The sequence below is a fragment of the Ascochyta rabiei genome, chromosome 13 (genome assembly GCF_004011695.2).
Source record: "Ascochyta rabiei chromosome 13, complete sequence".
NCBI lineage: Eukaryota > Fungi > Ascomycota > Dothideomycetes > Pleosporales > Didymellaceae > Ascochyta > Ascochyta rabiei.
The window spans coordinates 386,781-406,417 of NC_082417.1; the positions used below are offsets into that span (position 1 = coordinate 386,781).

At 47.8% G+C, this 19,637-nt stretch overlaps 7 protein-coding genes across 8 annotated transcripts, besides 22 other annotated features; 3 read left to right on the forward strand and 4 right to left on the reverse strand.

Annotated features, from left to right (window-relative positions):
- Positions 1 to 1,585: part of a mobile genetic element that runs on past the window's edge.
- Positions 1 to 1,857: part of a mobile genetic element that runs on past the window's edge.
- Positions 511 to 573: a tandem repeat.
- Positions 1,586 to 1,848: a dispersed repeat.
- Positions 1,691 to 1,753: a tandem repeat.
- Positions 1,695 to 1,857: a long terminal repeat.
- Positions 1,849 to 1,870: a mobile genetic element.
- Positions 1,858 to 1,861: a direct repeat.
- Positions 1,871 to 2,083: 213 nt separating the features above from the next.
- Positions 2,084 to 2,176: a dispersed repeat.
- A 300-nt stretch (positions 2,177 to 2,476) lies between these two features.
- Positions 2,477 to 2,577: a mobile genetic element.
- An 18-nt stretch (positions 2,578 to 2,595) lies between these two features.
- Positions 2,596 to 2,735: a dispersed repeat.
- A 260-nt stretch (positions 2,736 to 2,995) lies between these two features.
- Positions 2,996 to 3,145: a dispersed repeat.
- Positions 3,146 to 3,638: 493 nt separating this feature from the next.
- Positions 3,639 to 3,822: a mobile genetic element.
- Positions 3,726 to 3,756: a tandem repeat.
- Positions 3,823 to 3,837: 15 nt separating the features above from the next.
- Positions 3,838 to 3,907: a tandem repeat.
- A 905-nt stretch (positions 3,908 to 4,812) lies between these two features.
- Positions 4,813 to 4,876: a dispersed repeat.
- Positions 4,871 to 5,034: a mobile genetic element.
- Positions 4,945 to 5,003: a tandem repeat.
- Positions 5,034 to 5,159: a mobile genetic element.
- A 316-nt stretch (positions 5,160 to 5,475) lies between these two features.
- Positions 5,476 to 7,242, forward strand: EKO05_0007695 (uncharacterized protein; the record flags this gene model as incomplete). The annotated part of the gene is made up of 4 exons (XM_038941092.1): positions 5,476 to 5,882; positions 5,939 to 6,869; positions 6,922 to 7,057; positions 7,109 to 7,242. 4 exons carry the CDS (start codon positions 5,476 to 5,478, stop codon positions 7,240 to 7,242), a joined length of 1,608 nt encoding a protein of 535 aa, XP_038797164.1.
- A 711-nt stretch (positions 7,243 to 7,953) lies between these two features.
- Positions 7,954 to 8,905, reverse strand: EKO05_0007696 (E2 ubiquitin-conjugating enzyme; the record flags this gene model as incomplete). The annotated part of the gene is made up of 2 exons (XM_038941156.1): positions 7,954 to 8,801; positions 8,854 to 8,905. The coding sequence occupies 2 exons, from the start codon at positions 8,903 to 8,905 to the stop codon at positions 7,954 to 7,956; spliced, it is 900 nt and encodes a 299-aa protein (XP_038797163.1).
- A 521-nt stretch (positions 8,906 to 9,426) lies between these two features.
- Positions 9,427 to 9,473: a tandem repeat.
- A 520-nt stretch (positions 9,474 to 9,993) lies between these two features.
- Positions 9,994 to 10,058: a tandem repeat.
- A 26-nt stretch (positions 10,059 to 10,084) lies between these two features.
- EKO05_0007697 (uncharacterized protein) lies at positions 10,085 to 11,291 on the forward strand (the record flags this gene model as incomplete). The annotated part of the gene is made up of 2 exons (XM_038941038.1): positions 10,085 to 10,146; positions 10,223 to 11,291. The coding sequence occupies 2 exons, from the start codon at positions 10,085 to 10,087 to the stop codon at positions 11,289 to 11,291; spliced, it is 1,131 nt and encodes a 376-aa protein (XP_038797162.1).
- Positions 11,292 to 11,619: 328 nt separating this feature from the next.
- EKO05_0007698 (uncharacterized protein) lies at positions 11,620 to 12,056 on the forward strand (the record flags this gene model as incomplete). The annotated part of the gene is made up of 3 exons (XM_038941090.1): positions 11,620 to 11,656; positions 11,717 to 11,809; positions 11,860 to 12,056. The coding sequence occupies 3 exons, from the start codon at positions 11,620 to 11,622 to the stop codon at positions 12,054 to 12,056; spliced, it is 327 nt and encodes a 108-aa protein (XP_038797161.1).
- A 913-nt stretch (positions 12,057 to 12,969) lies between these two features.
- EKO05_0007699 (uncharacterized protein) lies at positions 12,970 to 13,903 on the reverse strand (the record flags this gene model as incomplete). The annotated part of the gene is made up of 2 exons (XM_038941080.1): positions 12,970 to 13,198; positions 13,251 to 13,903. 2 exons carry the CDS (start codon positions 13,901 to 13,903, stop codon positions 12,970 to 12,972), a joined length of 882 nt encoding a protein of 293 aa, XP_038797160.1.
- A 1,227-nt stretch (positions 13,904 to 15,130) lies between these two features.
- Positions 15,131 to 16,600, reverse strand: EKO05_0007700 (uncharacterized protein; the record flags this gene model as incomplete). Of its 2 annotated transcripts, XM_038941138.2 has the most annotated exons (2): positions 15,131 to 15,522; positions 15,572 to 16,600. In XM_038941138.2, the coding sequence occupies 2 exons, from the start codon at positions 16,598 to 16,600 to the stop codon at positions 15,136 to 15,138; spliced, it is 1,416 nt and encodes a 471-aa protein (XP_038797159.1). The 2 variants fall into 2 exon arrangements, with proteins under 2 accessions (XP_038797159.1, XP_059493089.1); XM_059637106.1 differs by having other exon boundaries at positions 15,131 to 16,600.
- A 66-nt stretch (positions 16,601 to 16,666) lies between these two features.
- Positions 16,667 to 16,707: a tandem repeat.
- A 1,109-nt stretch (positions 16,708 to 17,816) lies between these two features.
- Positions 17,817 to 18,673, reverse strand: EKO05_0007701 (uncharacterized protein; the record flags this gene model as incomplete). The annotated part of the gene is made up of 3 exons (XM_038940980.1): positions 17,817 to 18,405; positions 18,458 to 18,604; positions 18,657 to 18,673. The coding sequence occupies 3 exons, from the start codon at positions 18,671 to 18,673 to the stop codon at positions 17,817 to 17,819; spliced, it is 753 nt and encodes a 250-aa protein (XP_038797158.1).
- Between the last annotated feature and the right edge of the window lie 964 nt (positions 18,674 to 19,637).

Sequence of the window (19,637 nt, forward strand, 5' to 3'; positions counted from 1 at the left end):
ATTTATCTAAGGATATAATAGCTGTGTTATCTACTTATCTAAGCTAAGTTAGATCTCCTTTTATGTCCTACCAGAGGCCCTGTTAACGTAGTTATTAGAAAGAGATAAGATTGCAAAGTATGTCTAGGCACTATGCTACGTTGTATAGTTTAAGAGTAGTTAGTTAGTTTGTGTTTAATAGATAGAGATAGACAGTGCTATATCCCTATATCTATACCTAGGAGTTTCCTGCCTATAGGTAGTTGTTTAATGTAGGTAGAGTAAGGTCTTATATCTAGTCCTTGTTATTTATAATATAGATAGTTAATTCTAAGTTAAGGATAAAGGAGTTCCTAAGAGGGTAGCTTAGTAGCTCTATATTATATAATTCTTTAACTAGACTTATATTAATTGTTAATATCTTCTGTCCCTGTAGTTATCCTAGAGGTGCCTCTAGTGTTTAGGATGTTTTAATAGCTAGTGTCTTAGTGCAAGCTTGTTTTGCAGATCTAACCTAATCTTAAAGGTTAGTATTCTATTCTATCCTAAATTGTACTATCTTATTAATTCTATTACGTAGGGTAAACTATTCTAGTGCTTTATCTTTATAGACGTAGTAGTAATCTTCTAGTCTATAGCGTTGTCTATAAGTAGGGCATTTTGCTCCTCTAGCTACTGCTGTATCCCCTCTTAGGGACTGCTTAGAAATAGTTATTTAACTAAAGTTCTGTTTTTAATAAGGTCTTTCCTAACTCCCCTATGTAGTAGGAGTAGATAATGCGTCTTTAATAATATAAGAGGCATCCCTGTTAGTGTCTAGGGTAGATTTACTACTAGTAGCAAGAGTTAGGTTGTTCCCTGCAGCAAAGGCGCCCCTTTACTGTCTTTCCTTAGGGTAGTACTTACTTATATACTCTTAGAAGCGTTTTATTATTTCTTTATAAGTTATGTTTTGTTCTTATCTACTATAGTCCTAGAATATTATTGCCTAGGTTAGCGCTATCTTTATTAATAAATCTAAGAAGTCTTAGATAGTGTCTTATATATTATATATTTTAGCAACACCCTCTATTTTAGTGTTAGTTACAGTATAATTATACTTAAGGAGCTAGGTATCCTAGCTCCTAGGTTGTCTTATTAGTTTAAGGGCTACTAGGTATTAGTAGCGTGCGCGTAATTGTTCTTCTTTAGTATTAATACTAACTATATATTTAAGGCTAATAAGCTATATTTAAATTAATTTACCTAGTTAGCAGCAGTTCTTTATAAGGTAAGGTGATACTAAGCTTTAGATAAACATAACTACCTTATCTAGGTTAGCTTGTTCCTTGTAGTAGTCTCTATCTGCTATCTTATAGGATTTAAGGCAGCTCTTCTAATAGTTATTATCTTCCTTCTATGCCTTTAGTCTGTTAGCTAATAGTTCAGATAGGATTTTAGGAAGCTAAGGGTTTCCTTGTTTATTATTGCTAAGGGCTAGCCTTCTCTTATAGTTAGTAATGTCTAGGGCGTTAGGCACTTATAGCTTAGTCCTTAGAGGGATAGTCTAATTTAGGTCTATCTTCTCCTATACGTCTAGAGAGGCGTAGTAGGTCTGTAGTTAATATAACTAAGGTGTGTAGGTTATGTAATCTATAAGAGTTATTATTAAATTACGCATAGTTAATAGCAACATATTAAAAGGGTATTTTTAGTAGTGTTAGTAGGACTCTTAATTATTAGATAATATGCTTAATGTGCAAAGATAATAATAAAGGTTATTAATTAATAATTATCTGTCTTAATGGCTCATTTTATGTGTGTGTGCCGCTAGCCCCTAAGTTAACCAAGGTTAACCCCAAAACCCCAACTTGGCTCGGCAAGGTCGGTTATCTGACAAGCGTGCTCCTTAAGCCTCAGCGTCAGCCTAGTAATAAGCCAGCTAACAGCCAAGGTCTGCCACGTGGCCACACACTAGACCTCCCAGCAGCAACAGCGTAGCAGCTAAAGGGCCCTGCCTTACGCTTCAGCCAAATTGGCTGGCCTAGCTGCCTAGGAGTAGTGGCAGGTAAGGATTAAACCTGCAACCTGCACACGCTCCTAGGATCTAATGGATTACTCTGTAAGGGCTTAGCTTGAACCCACCTAAGCCACACGGACCAAAAAGGTACAGTAATCCATCAGATGGATTGACTGGGGTTTAAACAGTATGAATACCTATAACAAGACTAGTAACTTTACCTATTTATCTTATACTACTAAGATAACTAGTCTAAACTCTTCCTATTTATTAATTGTGCCTAACTTACTCTACTATATTCCTTAATTAGAATATTGCTTTACTAAGCTATCTATAGTAGTAAGCCTATATAGAGTTAGGATTAGAATAGGGCTAATTTAGGTATAAACCTAGTTAAGAACCTTAATTATAAGGATGCCTTAGTATTAGCTACCTATATATATAACGCCTAGAAGCTAGCTAAAGAAAATATAAAGAATACTTAAGACTATATACGCTTTGTAGTTAATAGCTACTATTACCCTATAAACTAGACTGTTAGTAATAAGGTGTATCTTTCTACCTAGAACTTGAAAATAGAGCAACTAAGCTAGAAGCTAACTAATAAGTAGGTGTTAAGGCCACGGCTCTGCCCACCGTGCCAAGCATGCCAAAAAGGTAACAATGCTCACTTTAATAGTGAGACAGCGGCCAGAACAGTACTTATTTGCCATTACAGGTTAGAGGTGGACGCATCCACATGCCTAAGGCTAAGAGTAAGGCTGAGAGCCTAACAGTAGGAGGGTCCCTTTAAAGTCCTAGAGTAGGTAGGTTACTTATATTATTTAAAACTTCTACTAGGCTTAAAAATATATAATATATTTGCTCTAAACGTCTTATATAAGGATATAACTAACCCCCTACCTAGATAAGAAGCTCTAAAACCTACAGGTATCCCTATCTAAGGCGTAGAAGAATAGGAAGTTGAAGAAATTTTAGCTAGTAAGATTATCTGCTAAATGTTAGGCTCTCGGCCTCAGACTCTCAGTCTCAGGCATGTGGATGCGTCCACCTCTGACCTGTAGGAAGCCTTAGGGCAAATAAGTACTATTCTGGCCGCAGTCTCACTATTAAAGTGAGCATTGTTACCTTTTTGGCATGCTGGCACAGTGGGCAGAGCCGTGGCCTTAACACTAAAAGCTTAAGTACTGTGTAAGCTAGGTTAGCTATAACCTAGACCTAACCTAGTATCCTGTAGAGAACTTTACAGGAGCTCTATATAAGGTAAGGTTATACTATAATAAGTACCCTAATCAACCTAGGTCTCTAAAGGTACTAACTAAGTAGATTAAAGTATAGGAAGAAGGCTAGGAGATTTAGTAAGTATAAAGATATCTTAATTTATAAAAGGATAAAGGAAATCTATTAAGGCTAAAACGTCTCTAACTACATTATATATTAAAAAGATAAAAAAAAAAGAATAAAAAAGAGAACCCTTCTTACTATATAAATAAGGAAACCCTCTTATAGTCCTTTAATATTACTTATAATAAAGTTACTATTAGCTAGGATATCTAGCTTATTAGCACTACCCTTCTTCTTAGGAAGTAGAGCAGGTGCTGGCGTTGCTAACACCTCTCTAACTCTAGTGCCTTAACAGACTATCTCTTATTACAGCTTAACTACCTTTCTAGTTAACACCCCTATATTCTCTACTAACTCTACTATCCTTCTTTTCTCTAACACCTCTTTCTTAGTTAGGCTAATATAGTACTAGTGTAGTATTATATTAGTAGTAGAGACTTCTTTAAGCTAGGTAGTTACTACCTATACTATACTTACTAGATTCTTTACTAACTCTATAATAACATGCTAGGCATTCTACCTTAACTCTACTACCTCTGCTACTAACTCTATATCTTCCTCTTCCTTTCTTACCTACTACCTCTATATAGTAAGGTTACCTAAAAAAGCTACATATTCTAGACTAGCGTAAACTAGAACCTAGAAACTATTAGTATAAGGTAAGAATAGAAAAAGATTATACTTACTAGGTAATACTTCTTATTTTTAAGTGTATAATAAGCACACTTAGATAATAACACCTTAAGAAAGCTATAATTAACCTTCTTCCCTCTTATAAAGGCGTAAACTAAATAAATATAAATAACCCTATAGGCCTCTATAAGAGCTCTAGGTAGGACTAGTATTAGTATAGTAACTAAGTAATAAGCCTATAATTATTAGTAAGAATATAAGGCAGTATAGTAGGTATACTTATAGTAAGAAATAGTATCTATTATAGTAAGAAAAGGTATAAAAACTATCTGTTTATATACACACACAACGCACCTAGATAATAATAATAATAATAAAAAGATAGCGTATTAAATAACAAAAGAATTAGCTTATTTTTAGTTTAAAATTAGGCAATAATATTATAGGTAAGAAAGAGTTATTTTTACTTTAGATAAAAATAATAATATAAAATTAAAATAATATAATAGTAAGCTATTTATACTCTAAAATAACACTAAATAGGTATAATCCTACTAGAGGATAATAATATAGATTTTTATATATATTAGAATAATCTGCCTATATAAGAGGGGGGGTAGTATAATATACTAGTTACCTAAAGCCTTATCTAATTTCTCTCTAACCTATTACTAACTTAGTGCTGTTATATCTGTGTCTACCCTACACCCTAGGCTATTACTCTAATTCTTTCTAACTCTTATAAGGTATAAAAGGCATAAGGTTAACAGGTATAGAGAGCTAGTTTTTAAGTATTCTTTTATATAAGACCTATAGAAATAGAACAATTCTTTGTATAAACTATCCTAGTGCTCCTATACACCTTGTAGCAGATACCTACCCCTTTTAGAGACTTCTATTATCCTACGTTGTTACACTATAGGGCTAGTCAGCCTAGACTATATAAAGGTGTTAGAGGTTATTGCTAATACATAAGTAATTAGTCTTGTTACTACATAGTATATACTATGTACCTTAATACACCTGCTATTCTCTTTAACTATATCCTCCCTTGTAATCGCCTTGTACACTCTTTACAACTACTACACTATAAATTTTTACAATAATAGCTGTTGTAGGTGGCTTAATAGCCTTACTTAGTTTTAACGCGTTTTGGTGTTGGCGTGCATTACGCGAATCCGTGCATCACGCGCACGGACATGGTATTGGTGGATATTTTCTTTGCACAAGTCTTGCCTTTTGCAATACCCCGGACGCCACCCCGGATCCTGAACCTGGAAACATGGGGTTGAAATTCTTCCTGCTTTGGCCTGCGGTGTATGCCACTATATCTTAGCTGCAAGATTCGGGGTAATTGCACCTCTGGCGCACAGCTCCGCAGTGCCCGCCTACAATGGCGAGGTATCTTGTAAGCATGCCTACCAACATCTCCTACTGATCTCAACTGCATCAATCCTGCCCAAACCTCTTCCCCAGCGTAAAACTACATACAATCTTCTCCACAGCTTTTAGGTGTCACAATGAGGTGTCGGACTTTCCATCTGTTCGGTGGGCTTGCACTCACAATCGCTGCCGTCCAGCAACCGCTTGTGGAGTCCCAGGCAGGTATCTTTCACGGCCGTTACCTCCCCGAATTCCAACAGGATCTTTACCTGGGCATTAAGTATGCGCCCAAGCCGGAGCGATTCGCGCCCGCCGCGTTGAGTAACGACACACCAAAAACACACTTCAATGTAACCCGTTATGGGCTTGACTGTATCGGCTATGGCTCAGACACCACGCGATTGGTCAAAGAAGGTTGGACAGAGCTTGGCGAAGACTGCTTGCATCTGAATATTATCGTACCGAAGACAAAACAGAAGAACTTGCCAGTGCTTTTGTGGATCTATGGCGGTGGATGGCAACAGGGCGCTACAAGCGATCCACGGTGAGCATGGCGTTCTTAGCTTGGACATATCTTAATTGACACTGAACATTTTACAGATATAATATGAGCTACGTTGTTGAGCAATCTGTACTGAATCACAAGCCCCTAATCGGTATCTCGATCAATTACCGACTGGCGGCGTTTGGTTTCGTCTCAAGCGCCGAGATCACTACGGAGGGTGCACAGAATCTGGGTCTGCGTGATCAGCGTCTGGCAATGCAATGGGTAAACAAGCATATCTCTTCATTTGGCGGTAATCCAGAGAAAGTTACGATCTGGGGTGAAAGTGCAGGTGCGTACTCAGTTGGCGACCACATAAACGCATACGAGGGTGACAATGGTGGTCTCTTCTGGGCTGCGATACTGGAAAGCGGAGGTGCTGTCGGTCCGCCACTGAATGGGACAGACTGGTACGAAAGCATGTACAAGAACCTCACTGCTTCGGTCGGCTGCGCAAACTCAACAAATACACTCCAGTGTCTACGTCAAGTACCCTACGAGAAGATTGCACCTTACGGATACGTGGGCCTCGAATGGTTCCACGTCATCGACGGTACATTCATTCCTCGTTACAGCCGGGAGTCTCTCCTCCTCGGCAAGTTTGCAAAAGTTCCACTGATACTGGGCACCAACACGGATGAAGGATTTGGGGTGAATGGGGTGAACACAGATGCGCAAGCCATCGAACAATTGCTGACCTCAAAGCGGTGGAACTTGGATGAAGAGCAAGCTCGACGCATACTTGAGCTTTACCCAAATGACCCATCACTAGGGGAGCCATATGGCTGGGGTAACAGGACCTGGCCTGAGAACGGGCTACAGTACAAAAGATACCAAAGTATCGCGACTGACCTAACCATGTATGCGCCGAGAAGGCTGTTAGCAGAAAAAATGAGCGACTACGTTGAGAACGTATACTCTTACCGGTGGGATGCCCCGAAATTCAACACCACGCCAAGTAGCATCGGCGTCAATCACTTTTCGGAAGTGTGTATATCAGAAGACGACTTGATCCGGTACCTTCACTGATTCATCACAGATCCCATTTGTCTTTGGCAATACTGAGCAGCAGATCACACCGCTCGGTGATAGCACAGCCAATTTAAAACTTTCTAGCTTGGTCATCAGGATGTGGACATCATTCGCCTATGATCTAGATCCTAATGGACATGGCAGTAGGTTAGGAAAACCATGACTATGATGTAGCATGCTCACGTACCGCACAGTCTCGAACGTGGATCGATGGCCACAGTATGGAAACAGCACGTCAAACTTCGTCTTCCGCAACGATCGAAGCTACATCGAGAAAGACAACGACAGAGCTGAGGGCGTGGCTTACATCAACACTCTGGTACGCTAGTATGTTATTCGCAACTGTCAGTGCTTATTGCTTTGCCGCTGAGACCTGTGAATCCAACTGCTGGACGTCCGCATGCGAAGCTGAATTCTGGCGTGCTTCCAGATAATACAGCGGCATCTTTAGTTTGGATGTAGAAGAAAACGAACTAGGGGATAAACACACAGGCTCGTAGCTTCTACCATCTATATTTGAAAGAATGCTCTTAGAGAAGGGCGGGGCACATTGATGGTTGGCCCAACATGAGGAATACAATACATGTGGTGGTTCCTGGGCGGGCTCTATTCTCTTCGCTTTCTCTAGGAGACTGTGATGCTGTTGTAACGGCTTCATTGAAGGCTGGCAGTGCCTGGGGGAAGACTTCGTGATCTAGATGGACGTTGCTTTGTCTATGGTTCGGCGCTGATCTCCAGCCAAAAGATGACTTGGAGTCTGAGTTTGGGTCAAGTTCATAGCATGTGTGTATAGCTGAGAACACGGTATGGGTTGTCAAGGTAAGACCAGCTTGTACTATGAGCAGAAAATGGACTTCGTAAAGTGCAGGAAGAAAAGAAACGCGGTTACCAGCAACTCGATCACTTGCTGAGTATGCTTTGAGGAAGAAAAATGGGAGATGCACAAAGCGAAGAATGGTGTATGAGACATGCCTGGAAATGAGCAGTCTCCTGGCCAGATCTGAGGGTGACAGACCCCACAAGCCCGGAGATTGACGCACTATAGTATGTCAAATTTCTTGATGACCATAAAAAGCAGCATGGCGACGACACCCCAGATGCAAGCATCAATCCAGGCCAGTGATCGATTGGGACTTTGCTGGACCACCTGTTGCAGAGGTGGAACCGGCACTGTCCTAGTGGGTCTGAGTGTTGGCATGCTCGCGATTGCTGGCGCCACAACGGGTTCTGTGGCCGGTGACTGAAGCGCCGCATCTTGGCTCGAGAGCTCAGGTCGGACTTGGAACTCGACGGCTTTGCTCTTCCCCTTGTCCAGCTTCTCAGCCTCAGCCTCGTCTTTCTTGCCTAGCTCATCTCGATACGCAAGTCTCAACTCTTCAGGAACCTCGTCTTCTTTTCTAATACCATCCTGCTCCTCAGTTGCCTTGACAGCCTCTTCCCTCTCTTTCATAATCTCATCGTTGCTCTTCCCGCACGCCGCACAAGCCCACTTGCCGCTGTCACGCGCCATCCTCTCCCTCTCATCCTTGCTACACTCGAGACCACCCAATTGGCCCTTCGCATCGGTGTCCATGAAGCTTCTTATGGCGACCAGTGCCGTCCTCACGCCCCATGCTGGCTGCCACGTTTCTTCATGGTGTCCCGATATACTAAGGCAGATCTCGCGATTGACTTCGAATCGTCCTGTAGGTGTGAGGAAGCGGAAAGACGGCGGCCGCAGGGGGTACTGTGGCGGCAGTATTATGCGGCCGTGGTAGATGCCGCCAGCGTATGCAGAGGGGGCGGGTGGGCCTCGGATTGTGAAATGCCATTCGAAGATGTTGTCCTCTAGGGGTTCAGCATGATAGTCTTGTGATGGGGAGCTGGAGAGCTCGGAAGCTTCTTTTACTGAGCTGGGTTAGAGGCATGTAAGGGGGGTTGGAAGGTGAGTCAAGCATACATATGCGTTTGATGGTTGGATTTTTGGTGTTGAACTGCCCTTTGGTGGACATGGCAACGATGTAAAGAGGAGAACAATTCAAGTGTTTTTACATACAACTAGTGTGCAGCGCAGTTGTCAAGTCGGTCGTGATGCGTTGTTACGCGGCTGATTGCTGCGAGCTAAACGTCGACGTGGACATTGCGACTGCGTTGGAAGGATTATCCGCCAGCCGTACCCGCTGTAGATTAGCTTATCGACGCCCCGCCTTTCACTTGCTGGCAGTCATTCACTCTGGGGTAATTATGGGCGGACCCGCACCACGTCTGCAGAGCGAGTGTCTCTGTCTCGTTGTCTCGACGAGGTTCCCTCTCTACAGAACAAGGCGTGGCGGTAGTTAGTGTTGCCCGCAATTAGAGCACAGTTCTCTATGTGCCACGCAGTATACCTTAAGCTACACACAGGTTATAGTGGCTTGTAGCACGTGTTGCGCATAGACTATGATATAGCAGAAGACACAGAGACCCGACGCTCTTCATCATCTTCCCCTCGGACACGGCTAAGCTCGTCCGTCGGTCCTCCTGATCAAGGTGCTGCTGTGGTGCTGTGGTGCTGTGGTGCTGTGGTGCTGTGGTGCTGTGCTACCTACTGTGCTGCTCTTCGGCGCCGAACCGCCAACAGCACGGCCCCCGATCTCTACCTCTCAGCCCTACCCGCTGATCGCAGTGCAAATTGCGCAGCGCATACCCCGTGAAACCCGACGATCACGTTTCTCCATGATCCAGCCTCGGTCCCTGCATGGACTTCTTCCCAGTTCCATCATCATGTCTCATGTTCAGGCACTCGACGTCTGCTTTCAGGTCATGTTCCAGAGTGGCAAATCGATCCCTGACGGCACCAACGCCACTCGCTTGCAGCTAGGCCGCGCGCAGGGCCTCGGGACAAAATGACACCATCGGCCGACCGATCGAGATCGCAGTGCTTGTCTGCCTGCAGGATCCCTCGGTCCACACGCCGCCGCGTGAGCTTGACACGAGACGAAGCGCCCAAGCTGCTTTTGCGCGTGGGTTGTGCGCGTGCGCAGGGTCTACAGGTTCAAAACAGTAGCTCTGCCGCAGTCTGGTCGACCGTTTAAAAAGGACGCATGGGAAGGTGTGCCCGCTGGTAGACTGGTAGACTGGTAGACTGGTAGACTGGTAGACTGGCAGACTGGTAGACTGGTAGACGGGCAGACCGCACCACATCTGCGAACATGTTGGAGAGCGCAAGCAGACTGCCCGTGTCCTTGCCTGGCGAGATCAACGCGGCTACTCGGTATGCTTTCCATCTCCCACGTCAAACAGTAGGCAGGCAGCATTCTGTGCACCGAGCATACTTACCATCTGCACAGCACTTCGCACACCAACCTCAACCGCCTCATAACAAGCCGCCTTTCCCTAGGCCTGCCACCACACACCGCCGACTCGACCCACTACGCAACCGGTCTGCTGCATTTTGCGCACATATACCTCACCTTCGAGAGCCTCTGGGCGGACCTGATACACAATCACACACGGCCTACCTCTCCGGCCGACTCCACAATCGACCCCTGCACACATCACCCCACCACATCACCCCTTCTGTCCTACCTCCTAGTAAACCCCTACGACTCGCCTTCTCTCTTCACCTCCACCCTCGGCGCGCCAACACCACCATCGCCACAACTCGCCTCGTTTCTCGCCACACTGCGCCCTCGAGGCTTACCACGCTCGGGCCGGCTGAAGAGGGATCTCGGCTATCTTCTCCATCTGCAGTCCACAGACCTTGAAGTGTTACTAGCCAAGTACCCTGGAGACAAGGTTGCCTCGTTCTGCGCGCACATACGCAAGAGCGTGCACGAGAAGCCGTGGACGCTAGTCGCCTATGCGTGGTGCTTCTACATGGCCATATTTTCCGGTGGAAGGTGGATTAGGGCTGGATTGCTAAGAGCTGGTGATGCATTTTGGCCTGCAAGGACTGAAGGCGGCGACGATATGGGGCTTGAGGAGTTTGGCTTGTCGTTTTGGCATTTTTCTGGCCTCCATGACGGCGAAGATACAAAGGCAGAATTCAAGGTCAGACTCGAGGCCGCGGAGACACTGTTTACTGCTGATGAGAGGGTGGATATCATTGAAGAGGCGAAGAATATTTTCATGCTTTGCGCCGGGATTGTTCACGAGCTGGATGATTTGATTGGATCAGCTAACGCTGCCACAACCCAGATAGAGGAACCGTCTCCACGGGTTTTCGAGAAGACGCCGAGCAGGAAGCAAGTCTGTAATGAGCGCCCTGCTGAGCATAGGCATACGTCCAGCGCCATCAAATCGATTGCTGCTCTGCTGCGGCGTCCGGAAATCACGAGCAGTCTGGTCGCGTTAGGCTGCCTGGTCTTTGTAGCCTTGTTGCCAACATTGGATGTTCGTTTGTTACAGGATTGGTAATGCTTTGGTTTGTGCGTTTGCTTGTATTGGTTGATAGGGCGATAGACCTTGGCGAGCTTGGCTTGTTCCGTTGGGTTTCTGGGCTGTTATGCATGGCGAGGAGCGCGATACCCATGGTGCAGCATGTAGCATTGTTTGTTTATCGTTACAACAATCGTCTCGTTTCGACACCGAAACGTGTACGCATATAATAATTTGACCCTGTACATTGGATGATCAGGAAGATTGTGGCCTGTGCTCGGTTACATAAGACACTTCAAACGGACTGTTGCCCCGACATCTACCTCCTACTCTGCATCACCAACTGATTGTAATTCATCGAGCGATCATGGCAGAGCACCCGTCTTTCACACTCGCCGGCCTTCGTAAGCTTGCTAAAGTCTAGGATTCATGAAAGTTCTGCTTGTTATTAACTTCTTCTATAGTTTCAGTCGGCGGAACAGCTGGCTACCTCCGCACGCGCTCAACACCGTCCCTTGTTGCAGGTCTCGTGCTCGGTGCCTCATACGGTTACTCGGGTGAGTCCCTCTCGCTTGGAATATTCTGCATAACTCTTACATGATTACAGGCTACCTCATTAAGGAGAACAAAGACTACGGCACAGAACTCGCGCTGGGAAACAGCGTGGTGCTCCTTGGATCTGCAATCCCAAGAATCATCAAAACTGGCGGAAGGGCGCCTGTGCCAATTGCACTTGGGGCTACAGGCCTACTTGCGACCTACTATTATCAAAAGAAGGTCCGGGAGTTCAGATATGGCGTATGAACACTGCTGAGGCGATCCTATTTGTATGATAGCCTACTTTACATCACAACTTTTGCTTCACAGCGACCGCTCTGGCCCGGACGCTTGCCTTGCTGCCAGATTCTCCAAGGGCAGCTTCTGTTGTAATCATCTTTACGTTTTGGCTTATTGGTATCTAATGCGCGACATTACTCCGCCATACAATGGGGCTAGTCGCTGTCATGCTGATGATTGGAGAATTCTTCCATCTCTGCAAGTCATACAGTTCTTCTCTCGGTTGCAATCGAAACTGATCACATGCTCTAGTTTCTGATATAATATTGCCACACTCTGTCGGTGTCTAGGAAGAGACAACGCCGAAGACAGATAACGGTCCAGTGTTGGGCCCGAGGTTCTGCTCCAGCGTCTCCTTATCCTCGGGGATGAGATCTTGAACGTACATACGAAGGCAGTGCATGGTGTCACATTCGACCCATGAACTTTAAAATCTCAATCTGGAATACCAGAAGAGTTGTATCTTACTGGCTGTGGCAGAGACTTTTGAAAGGCTGTCGAAAGAACGGCAGCTCGTTCTTGTATGTCTCTACTTGCAATACTTGCACTGCTTTCCCATATCAAACCGAAACACCTGAAGGGCTGGGGTATTGGAAGACACATAAGTCAAATCACTAAACACTAAAACCTATGGTAGAAGAAGTCGTCGAACTGCAATTCTCGAAATGATGTTTGGATTGAGCTTAGTTCACCTGAACATCTTACAGACAATTTTTTATTGTACCAGCATTTGGGTAGGCTTTGTTTTTGGCGAAATATACCAGGATTGGGAGGTATCCTCTATTTTGCAATACAATGTATACACTCTACAACCCTGACCTTTCGCAGCGAACTACCAATCTATGCACATCGAACAGAAAACGTGAGCACAAGCAGAAGCTCAAAGCGACACACAGCCATCAGCGGAGTCCTCAAGAAAGACGCCGCCATAGATCTGGCCCTCGTTGAGTTGAGGAGACTGATATCCAGCATTCGCGACATCAGATGTACCAGTTGGTTTCTTCAAGATACCGAGCTGAAACTGGCCGCCACCCACAAGATTGATGCTCGAGGGACCAGCAACGCGAGCAAGTTTCGAAGCGCCGACGGAGTAGTAGATGGTAGTTTGACTGTGTACAGTATTAGCAACCAAATGAACCGTAGAGAGTGCGAGAGACTTACTTCTTGGTATAATCCAAGTTAATTGCGAAGTTCTGCCACCTCTTGAAGTCGATAGGAATGGTCCAGATTTGCTTTCCTGCGCGGTCAAGGATTTTGAAGTTTTGCTTCTTGCTGGCAGCGTTGTCGATCAAAGTACCAGCCTGGAATTGGAACTGGTTGTTTGAGTAGTCGGCTGCTTCGTGCCAGACGTTCAAATACTCATGTGTCAAGTTGAGCGGCCTAGTGGGGTCTTGCTTGACGCTGAAGTGCAGCGTCTTGATTCCCTTGCCACCAGGGCCGTCAGGCGAGTCAGACGTGAACTGTAGGCCGGCCCGGCGGAAACCATTTTGCTTCTGAAAGATGCTCTGATCCGAGATGGTAACCTCTACAGCGGTGTGGTCAGCGCCATCGAAGCGTGATACATCCTTGGGAAATTTCAGAATCTGCGACCAGGTGAGGTTGTTGCCCTTCACGTAGTCGGGGTTGAAGAGGGCGTTGGAAGTGTCAAAATAAGTCGGCGTTTTGGAGATGTTGGTAGAGACGCGACCGTCGAAGACGACGGGGCATTTGACGTTGTCTGATGGCGCACGGCCGGAGAAGTGTGGGTAGCTCGAAGGAGCCGCCAGGGCGAGAGGTGCTGCTAGCAGCACAGAAAAGAAGGACTGGGTGTACATTGCGGAATATGGAAAAATGAGCGACTGGGGGTGGGTTGGGAAGGCGACTTGGATTTAGGAACACGGGGTCCAAGGGCTCTATATAATGCGACGATTGCATAGAGCAATTTGTCCATTGCTTTGCACTCGTCCCTTCCGCACGTACTCTCAGGCATCCCCCTACCGACGCGCGCACATCCGGTTCGTTATCCAAACGTTTCAGATGGTACAATGTGGCGATCAACGTCCTTCATCAAGATACCTAAACCGTTTGGTCAGTAGTTGATTGCGTATGAAATCTTCCAAAGTAATGTCGGCTAATGGTAGTATAAGGCCGGCTTAATCTACCTGAGAACTAAGGCGTAGGCGTTGACGATCCGGGGTCTTGGGTAAAATCATGGCACTGAGCGGTCCGCAGCTCCGACACCATGCTTCTGCGGGTGATTGTACTTGCTGATCACGCTTTGGTTGCTTCCAGTAGGCGCTATGGTCAAGATACTTCAACCACTATTTTCTTGAACACGGAGCGTCTTCTATCATGATCGATGGTGCGATCATGTGCGGGCTCAAGCAGTCCTCATTTCGGCGTTGCTGATGAAAGATTCGCCGTCAAACAGCCAGTTGTGGCCAAGAACATAGGAGGGGCCGAGCAAAAGCCGCAGACATGACAGCATGTCCAATCCAAATCGCAACCACCATATCATATGTCATGCTCACAGTGGAACATTCCACCGCACAGCTACACCCGAGAGCTATATTACCGGCAATGGCTCCAAGCTCCACATATCAGAGGTGCAAACGTTTGCGTTTGGTCGAAGCTTATCGCAGGGAGTTTCTACTGCAGAGAAATCGAGACTGGAAGGAATCAACGAGATGGGGTGAGTGCTACCATGCATTGATTCGTGATGCAGACAATGCAGTTGGTTAATTTACATACTCTTTCACGTTTTACTGCGAGCAGATATCATGTAATCGACATGTTGCGTTATGCCCAGTCTATGTGCGCGCAGAGGGTCGTGCATTTCCTCGCGCTATTCCGTCCGTCCTATCAACATAAGCTGCCATCTGTGAAGTAACTGATCCTCGCCTTCCCATGCTCGTTGCCCGTATTTGATAGTGGTGTGTATCCAGAACGCCATGCATAATCGAAACACCACAACGCCATCGGAATCATTGTCCCGCTCTTACTCAAACAAAAGCGTATACACGTTACGCGCAAAGTGCATCGTGCTGTGCGGCACGACGTGGCTATTCTACAGCATCCTCGGGCTGAGCCATGTAGCCTCGTCGCACCCCTCGTAGAACTGTCTTTCGCCCCGCTCGTTCGAGACACCAAAGCCTAATGTGCGGAAAGTCTCTGTGTCCCAGCCAGAAACGAATTCGCCCTGGCCACCATTCTCCTTGTTGACGGCGTCGCCCAACCTGATGTAGTTGGAATGGCGACATACCGTCTGCGAAAATGACCACTGGAGACAGTTGGGGTCGTTGTGGCATTCGGAACCACACATTCCCGCATTGTGATGCGCTGGACGATCGTTGGGTACGGGTGCTTCGGAGAGGTTGTCCCACCATTCGCGAGAAGGACCCTGGGCAAGGAACGAGTGTGTGTAGGAGAGGAGAGAGGAGTAGGTGAATGGTTTCTGTGGACATCAGTATGCAGTAGGCGCAAAGCTTTTGAGAAATACGTACTAGGTTGTAGGGCCGTGTGCGCTCCCACTTCCACAGGTTCTCCATCTGGTCAGGCGACAGCTGGTGTAGCGAAAGCAGCGGCACGCACCATCGATCACGGTAGGTAGTGATCCTTCTCAGCTCGTCGCTCGTGAAGGTAGGGTCCAAAGCTTCCAGCCTGTGGCCAGTGACGTTCTGGATGGCATAGGAGAGGACAGCGTCGCCGCGTGCCTCGTCCTTGACCCAGCTCTCAAACCGCACGCTCAGACGATTCTCGCGGGGGATATCAGTGGAGCCAGGTGTCGTGGCTGGGATCAGCTGCTTCATCAGACCGTTGGACATGACGATGCCGGCACCGCCATAGGCAAACCAGCGGCCCTCGCTGCCCTTGTGCGGTGCGCCCAGATAGTGTGGCTCGGTGGGGTCCAGCTGGCTGAGCAGGCGGAACAGCGTGTCCCAGAAGAAGTAGACGTCCGACTCGAGGAAGACGTACCACTTGGCGTTGGGCTTGGACGTGTAGGCCTTGTCGACCATGGGCAGGTACTTGAAGCGGTCAAGCTTGAAGCTGCGCTGCGACTCCTGGACCGTCTCGCCCTCGGAGTGGGCCTTTTTGTGGTTGATGTAGGCCTGGAAGTCGAGGTTGTTGACTTCGTAGCTCTTGGGCAGCTCGGCCAGGATGTCGATGACCTGGCGGTCTCCCAGGCGCTCTTCGGCTTCGCTGACTATGATGAGGTTCGTGATGCAGCTCGTGACGGTGTTGAGGTGCGCCTTGTTGACGGCCGTTTCGCCGGCGGCCACCTTGAGCACGACCTGGACCTCGTTGAGCAGGTCCTTTGGGAAGTTCTGGCAGTAGTCGAGCTCGATGCTGTTGGCGCTCTTTTGCTCGAGAGGTGGGAAGAACGACTTGGTCTTGGCTGTGTGTACGGGCGGCGGCGCGTGCTGTCTCCGCCCCTTGAGCGTGTATGCGAAAAAGAAGAGCACGACGACGAGGAACAGAATCCGCCCTGGGCGGCGCGCGAGTCGGCTCGCCAACACGTTCAGCGTTGCCATGCTGAGGCGCGCTGTGGGAGTCGACTAGGGGGAGACGGCGATGTGCAGAGCGCGGGGACAGAGCAGAGAGGCGGAGGCAGAGGCAGAGGCAGAGGCAGAGGCAGAGGTCGAGGTCGAGGTCGAGGTCGAGGTCACGTGCGCAGGACGTGAAGCTGAAAGATCGGACGGCCTGTCGACGACGTGCGGCGGGCGGCGGGCGGGTGATGCGTATGCGTATGCGTACGTGTTGGGTCGCGAGCTTTGAGCGTCGCCCGTTGAAGTTCAGCAAGTCCAGACGGGAGCCAGCGATGAATCCAGAAAGGCGGGCCCGGACGCGCTTACCGTTCCCCGTTTGGGTGACGTCTGGACGTCTGGCCGCCTGGACGCCTTGTCACCACCTCTCGTTGCCCCGTCATCTTATCACCTCGTCTGCCAGACACGCATCGAGCTAGCTGGCCATTGTCCTGTGAGCGGCACCGACTTCTCGAGTTCTCAGGTGGGAAGAAGTAACCCTTGTTGGTTGCTTACAGCGTCGACACCCAGACGCGGGAGTTTGGCAACGTCGAGGGTAGTGCTTGCGAGACGCCTCACTCTCGCCCGGCAAACAGAAACCCACTAGAAGCAGCGAAAAAAAAACAGAATGCGGGGTCACGATGACATGAAGATGAAGACGAAGACAAACGCAACATGTCATATGCGCTGAGGCTGTGCTGCAGTAGCGACTACGGACGGAACACACGGCAAGGGTGCCTAAACCATAGGAAAAGGAACCTCGGCGCTGGCTATCATCAAGTCCTCGCAGACTAAATTAGACACCAGAGTCCACTACCCTTGCTGCACTACTGTGTACCGTGTTCAGCTCGGACACTTCACTCACAGCGCTGTCCCATTCCGGATCATCTTCCACGTCAGACCAATCTGGCACTGTGTCAAACTGTGCGCTCGACATGATGGGTCCATTCCCTCCGGCCTGGAGACCATCGAGGTGCATTCTCCGTTTCCGAAGAGGACCGAGTGAAAGTTGACGAGGTCGAGCATCTGCTCCACAGTGCACGAACGATGAGCAAAGGGCTTTCACTTGCCATTGCTTCACAGTATTGTCGAGCTAAGTGATGTAGACATGGGCTTCTAATTCCATAGTATTGATAAGGCGTAAGGCGTGATATGCGTTGTAGGCGGCTCCACATGGCGAGCTTCCTATTGCAAGTACACTGTTGTTCGATGCATTGCGGACCTACTACCGCTGTTCCTTTTCTCCATCAATCCAGACATCGACCTTCTCATTGTAAAAGCACAAGTAACCGGCAATGGATGCACTCTCACTAGTAGGGTATCTATAGTACCATACCAGATCCCTATGTTCCTTCCCGTTTACCACAACATGGTAGTAGTTTGCTCTTCCCTTGTATGGGCATAGCGTCTCTGTATCACTCCTGCGCAAGTACTCCCAACTCACGCTCGTGGGCGGAAGATAATGCCTACTTCGCAGCGTTGTTTCGAGGAGAAACAGTGGCGAAGAAGTATCTGCGAGGGTGACACCATCGATGCCTACCTTGATGTTGCGCGTAGAGTGGAGAATGTCGATGCGTTTGTAGGGATCTTTTGGATGGCCATATACCGGAACGTCTTCTTCAAACCACTGGTCCATGCTGTGGAAATCGACCTTGACCAGGTCTCTCAATTCTTCAGTGCCGAAGATGAGAATACGCTCAGTGACTGCATTTCCGGCGGCAAGGCGTCCAAAGTGCACGTGGCCGTGCGTGCCATCGATGGGAGATGTTGATGTAAGATCGGCATCTGCAAATTCTGACGTTGGAACGTAGAACCTTTTTCGTGTAAGGTTGTGGGCAACAATGGAAACAGCCGACTAACACTTACTGCGGGAAGTTTGGGTGTTCCCAGACGTGATATGCTCGCAGAGTGTCTATGACGTATCTACCGTTGAACAATGCTCGTACGCGCCGCGGTGTTTGTTCGACCCTGTATGGACCTTCTGAAGCAAGTTTCTGTGCGAGCCGCACAAGCCTGTAGCAGCTTGTCAATCTTGTACTGCTGACGTAGCATCGCATGCACTAACGGGTTATTATTGGCCATGGCTTGTCTTTCGTGGGTGTTCCTCGGAAGTTACTTGGAGAAAGACATGTCAAGGAATGGCAGGATGAGACAAACTTGAAGAAGGCAACAGCAACGGCGAAGTCGATATGATGATGCGTGCTGACCCGAGAGCTAGCGGGAGTGGGGTGAAGCGGGGAAGCTCTGCTGTCTTCAAGCTGGAAGCATCTTTGATGCAAACCCCAACTTTTACAACTAGAAATAGGGAGAAGGGGCTTGTCAAGTAAAACGCAAGTTGATGCATCACGGCAACGTATGCTGTCGTTTTGCCTGACAGGAAGCGATCGCCGAAAGTATCATCTGCAGACATTGAGGGTCATGAGCAATGCTCCATTCCAGTGGTACGTTGTACGGCTGCGAAGAAAACCGGGAGCCCATCTTGCATGTCTGCTAACACAAGCAAACCAGGTTGGGTTTGACGTTGTCACACACAGGCGCACTACCAAGGAGATGGTGCTTGGTGCTGCACCGCACACCATCCTAAACTAGACCTATTCGGTGCAAGACCAAATACCAGCTCCTTTGTATTGCCAAGCGTTCGCCTATGCGTGTTGTTTCCACTTCTCATGCACTGCCGCTCGGTCAAATCAGAACATCACTCGAGAATCCTTGCCGACTTGTGCGTACGCCGTACGGTATGGCGTGAGGTGGGCCCATGCAGCTCATATCGATGATCGCAGCACGAACAAAACTCACACAGCAGGATGACCGATCATGGTCGATGGCAATCGCACGGGACGTACGTACAGCACACAGGAAGCTTTCGGCGGAATCGGTTGGTACCAAACCGGTCAGCTACAAGCACAAATGGTACCGGCAGCGCGCGGGTGCTGTTGAAACAGCGGGCTTGTGGCGGCCGTCCGCCTGGCTGACAGCGTACTTGGCAGGGGTAGTTTGTTGCGAAAGGCAGAGGGGAGATTGCGACTCGCAAAGTCGGACGCGCGAC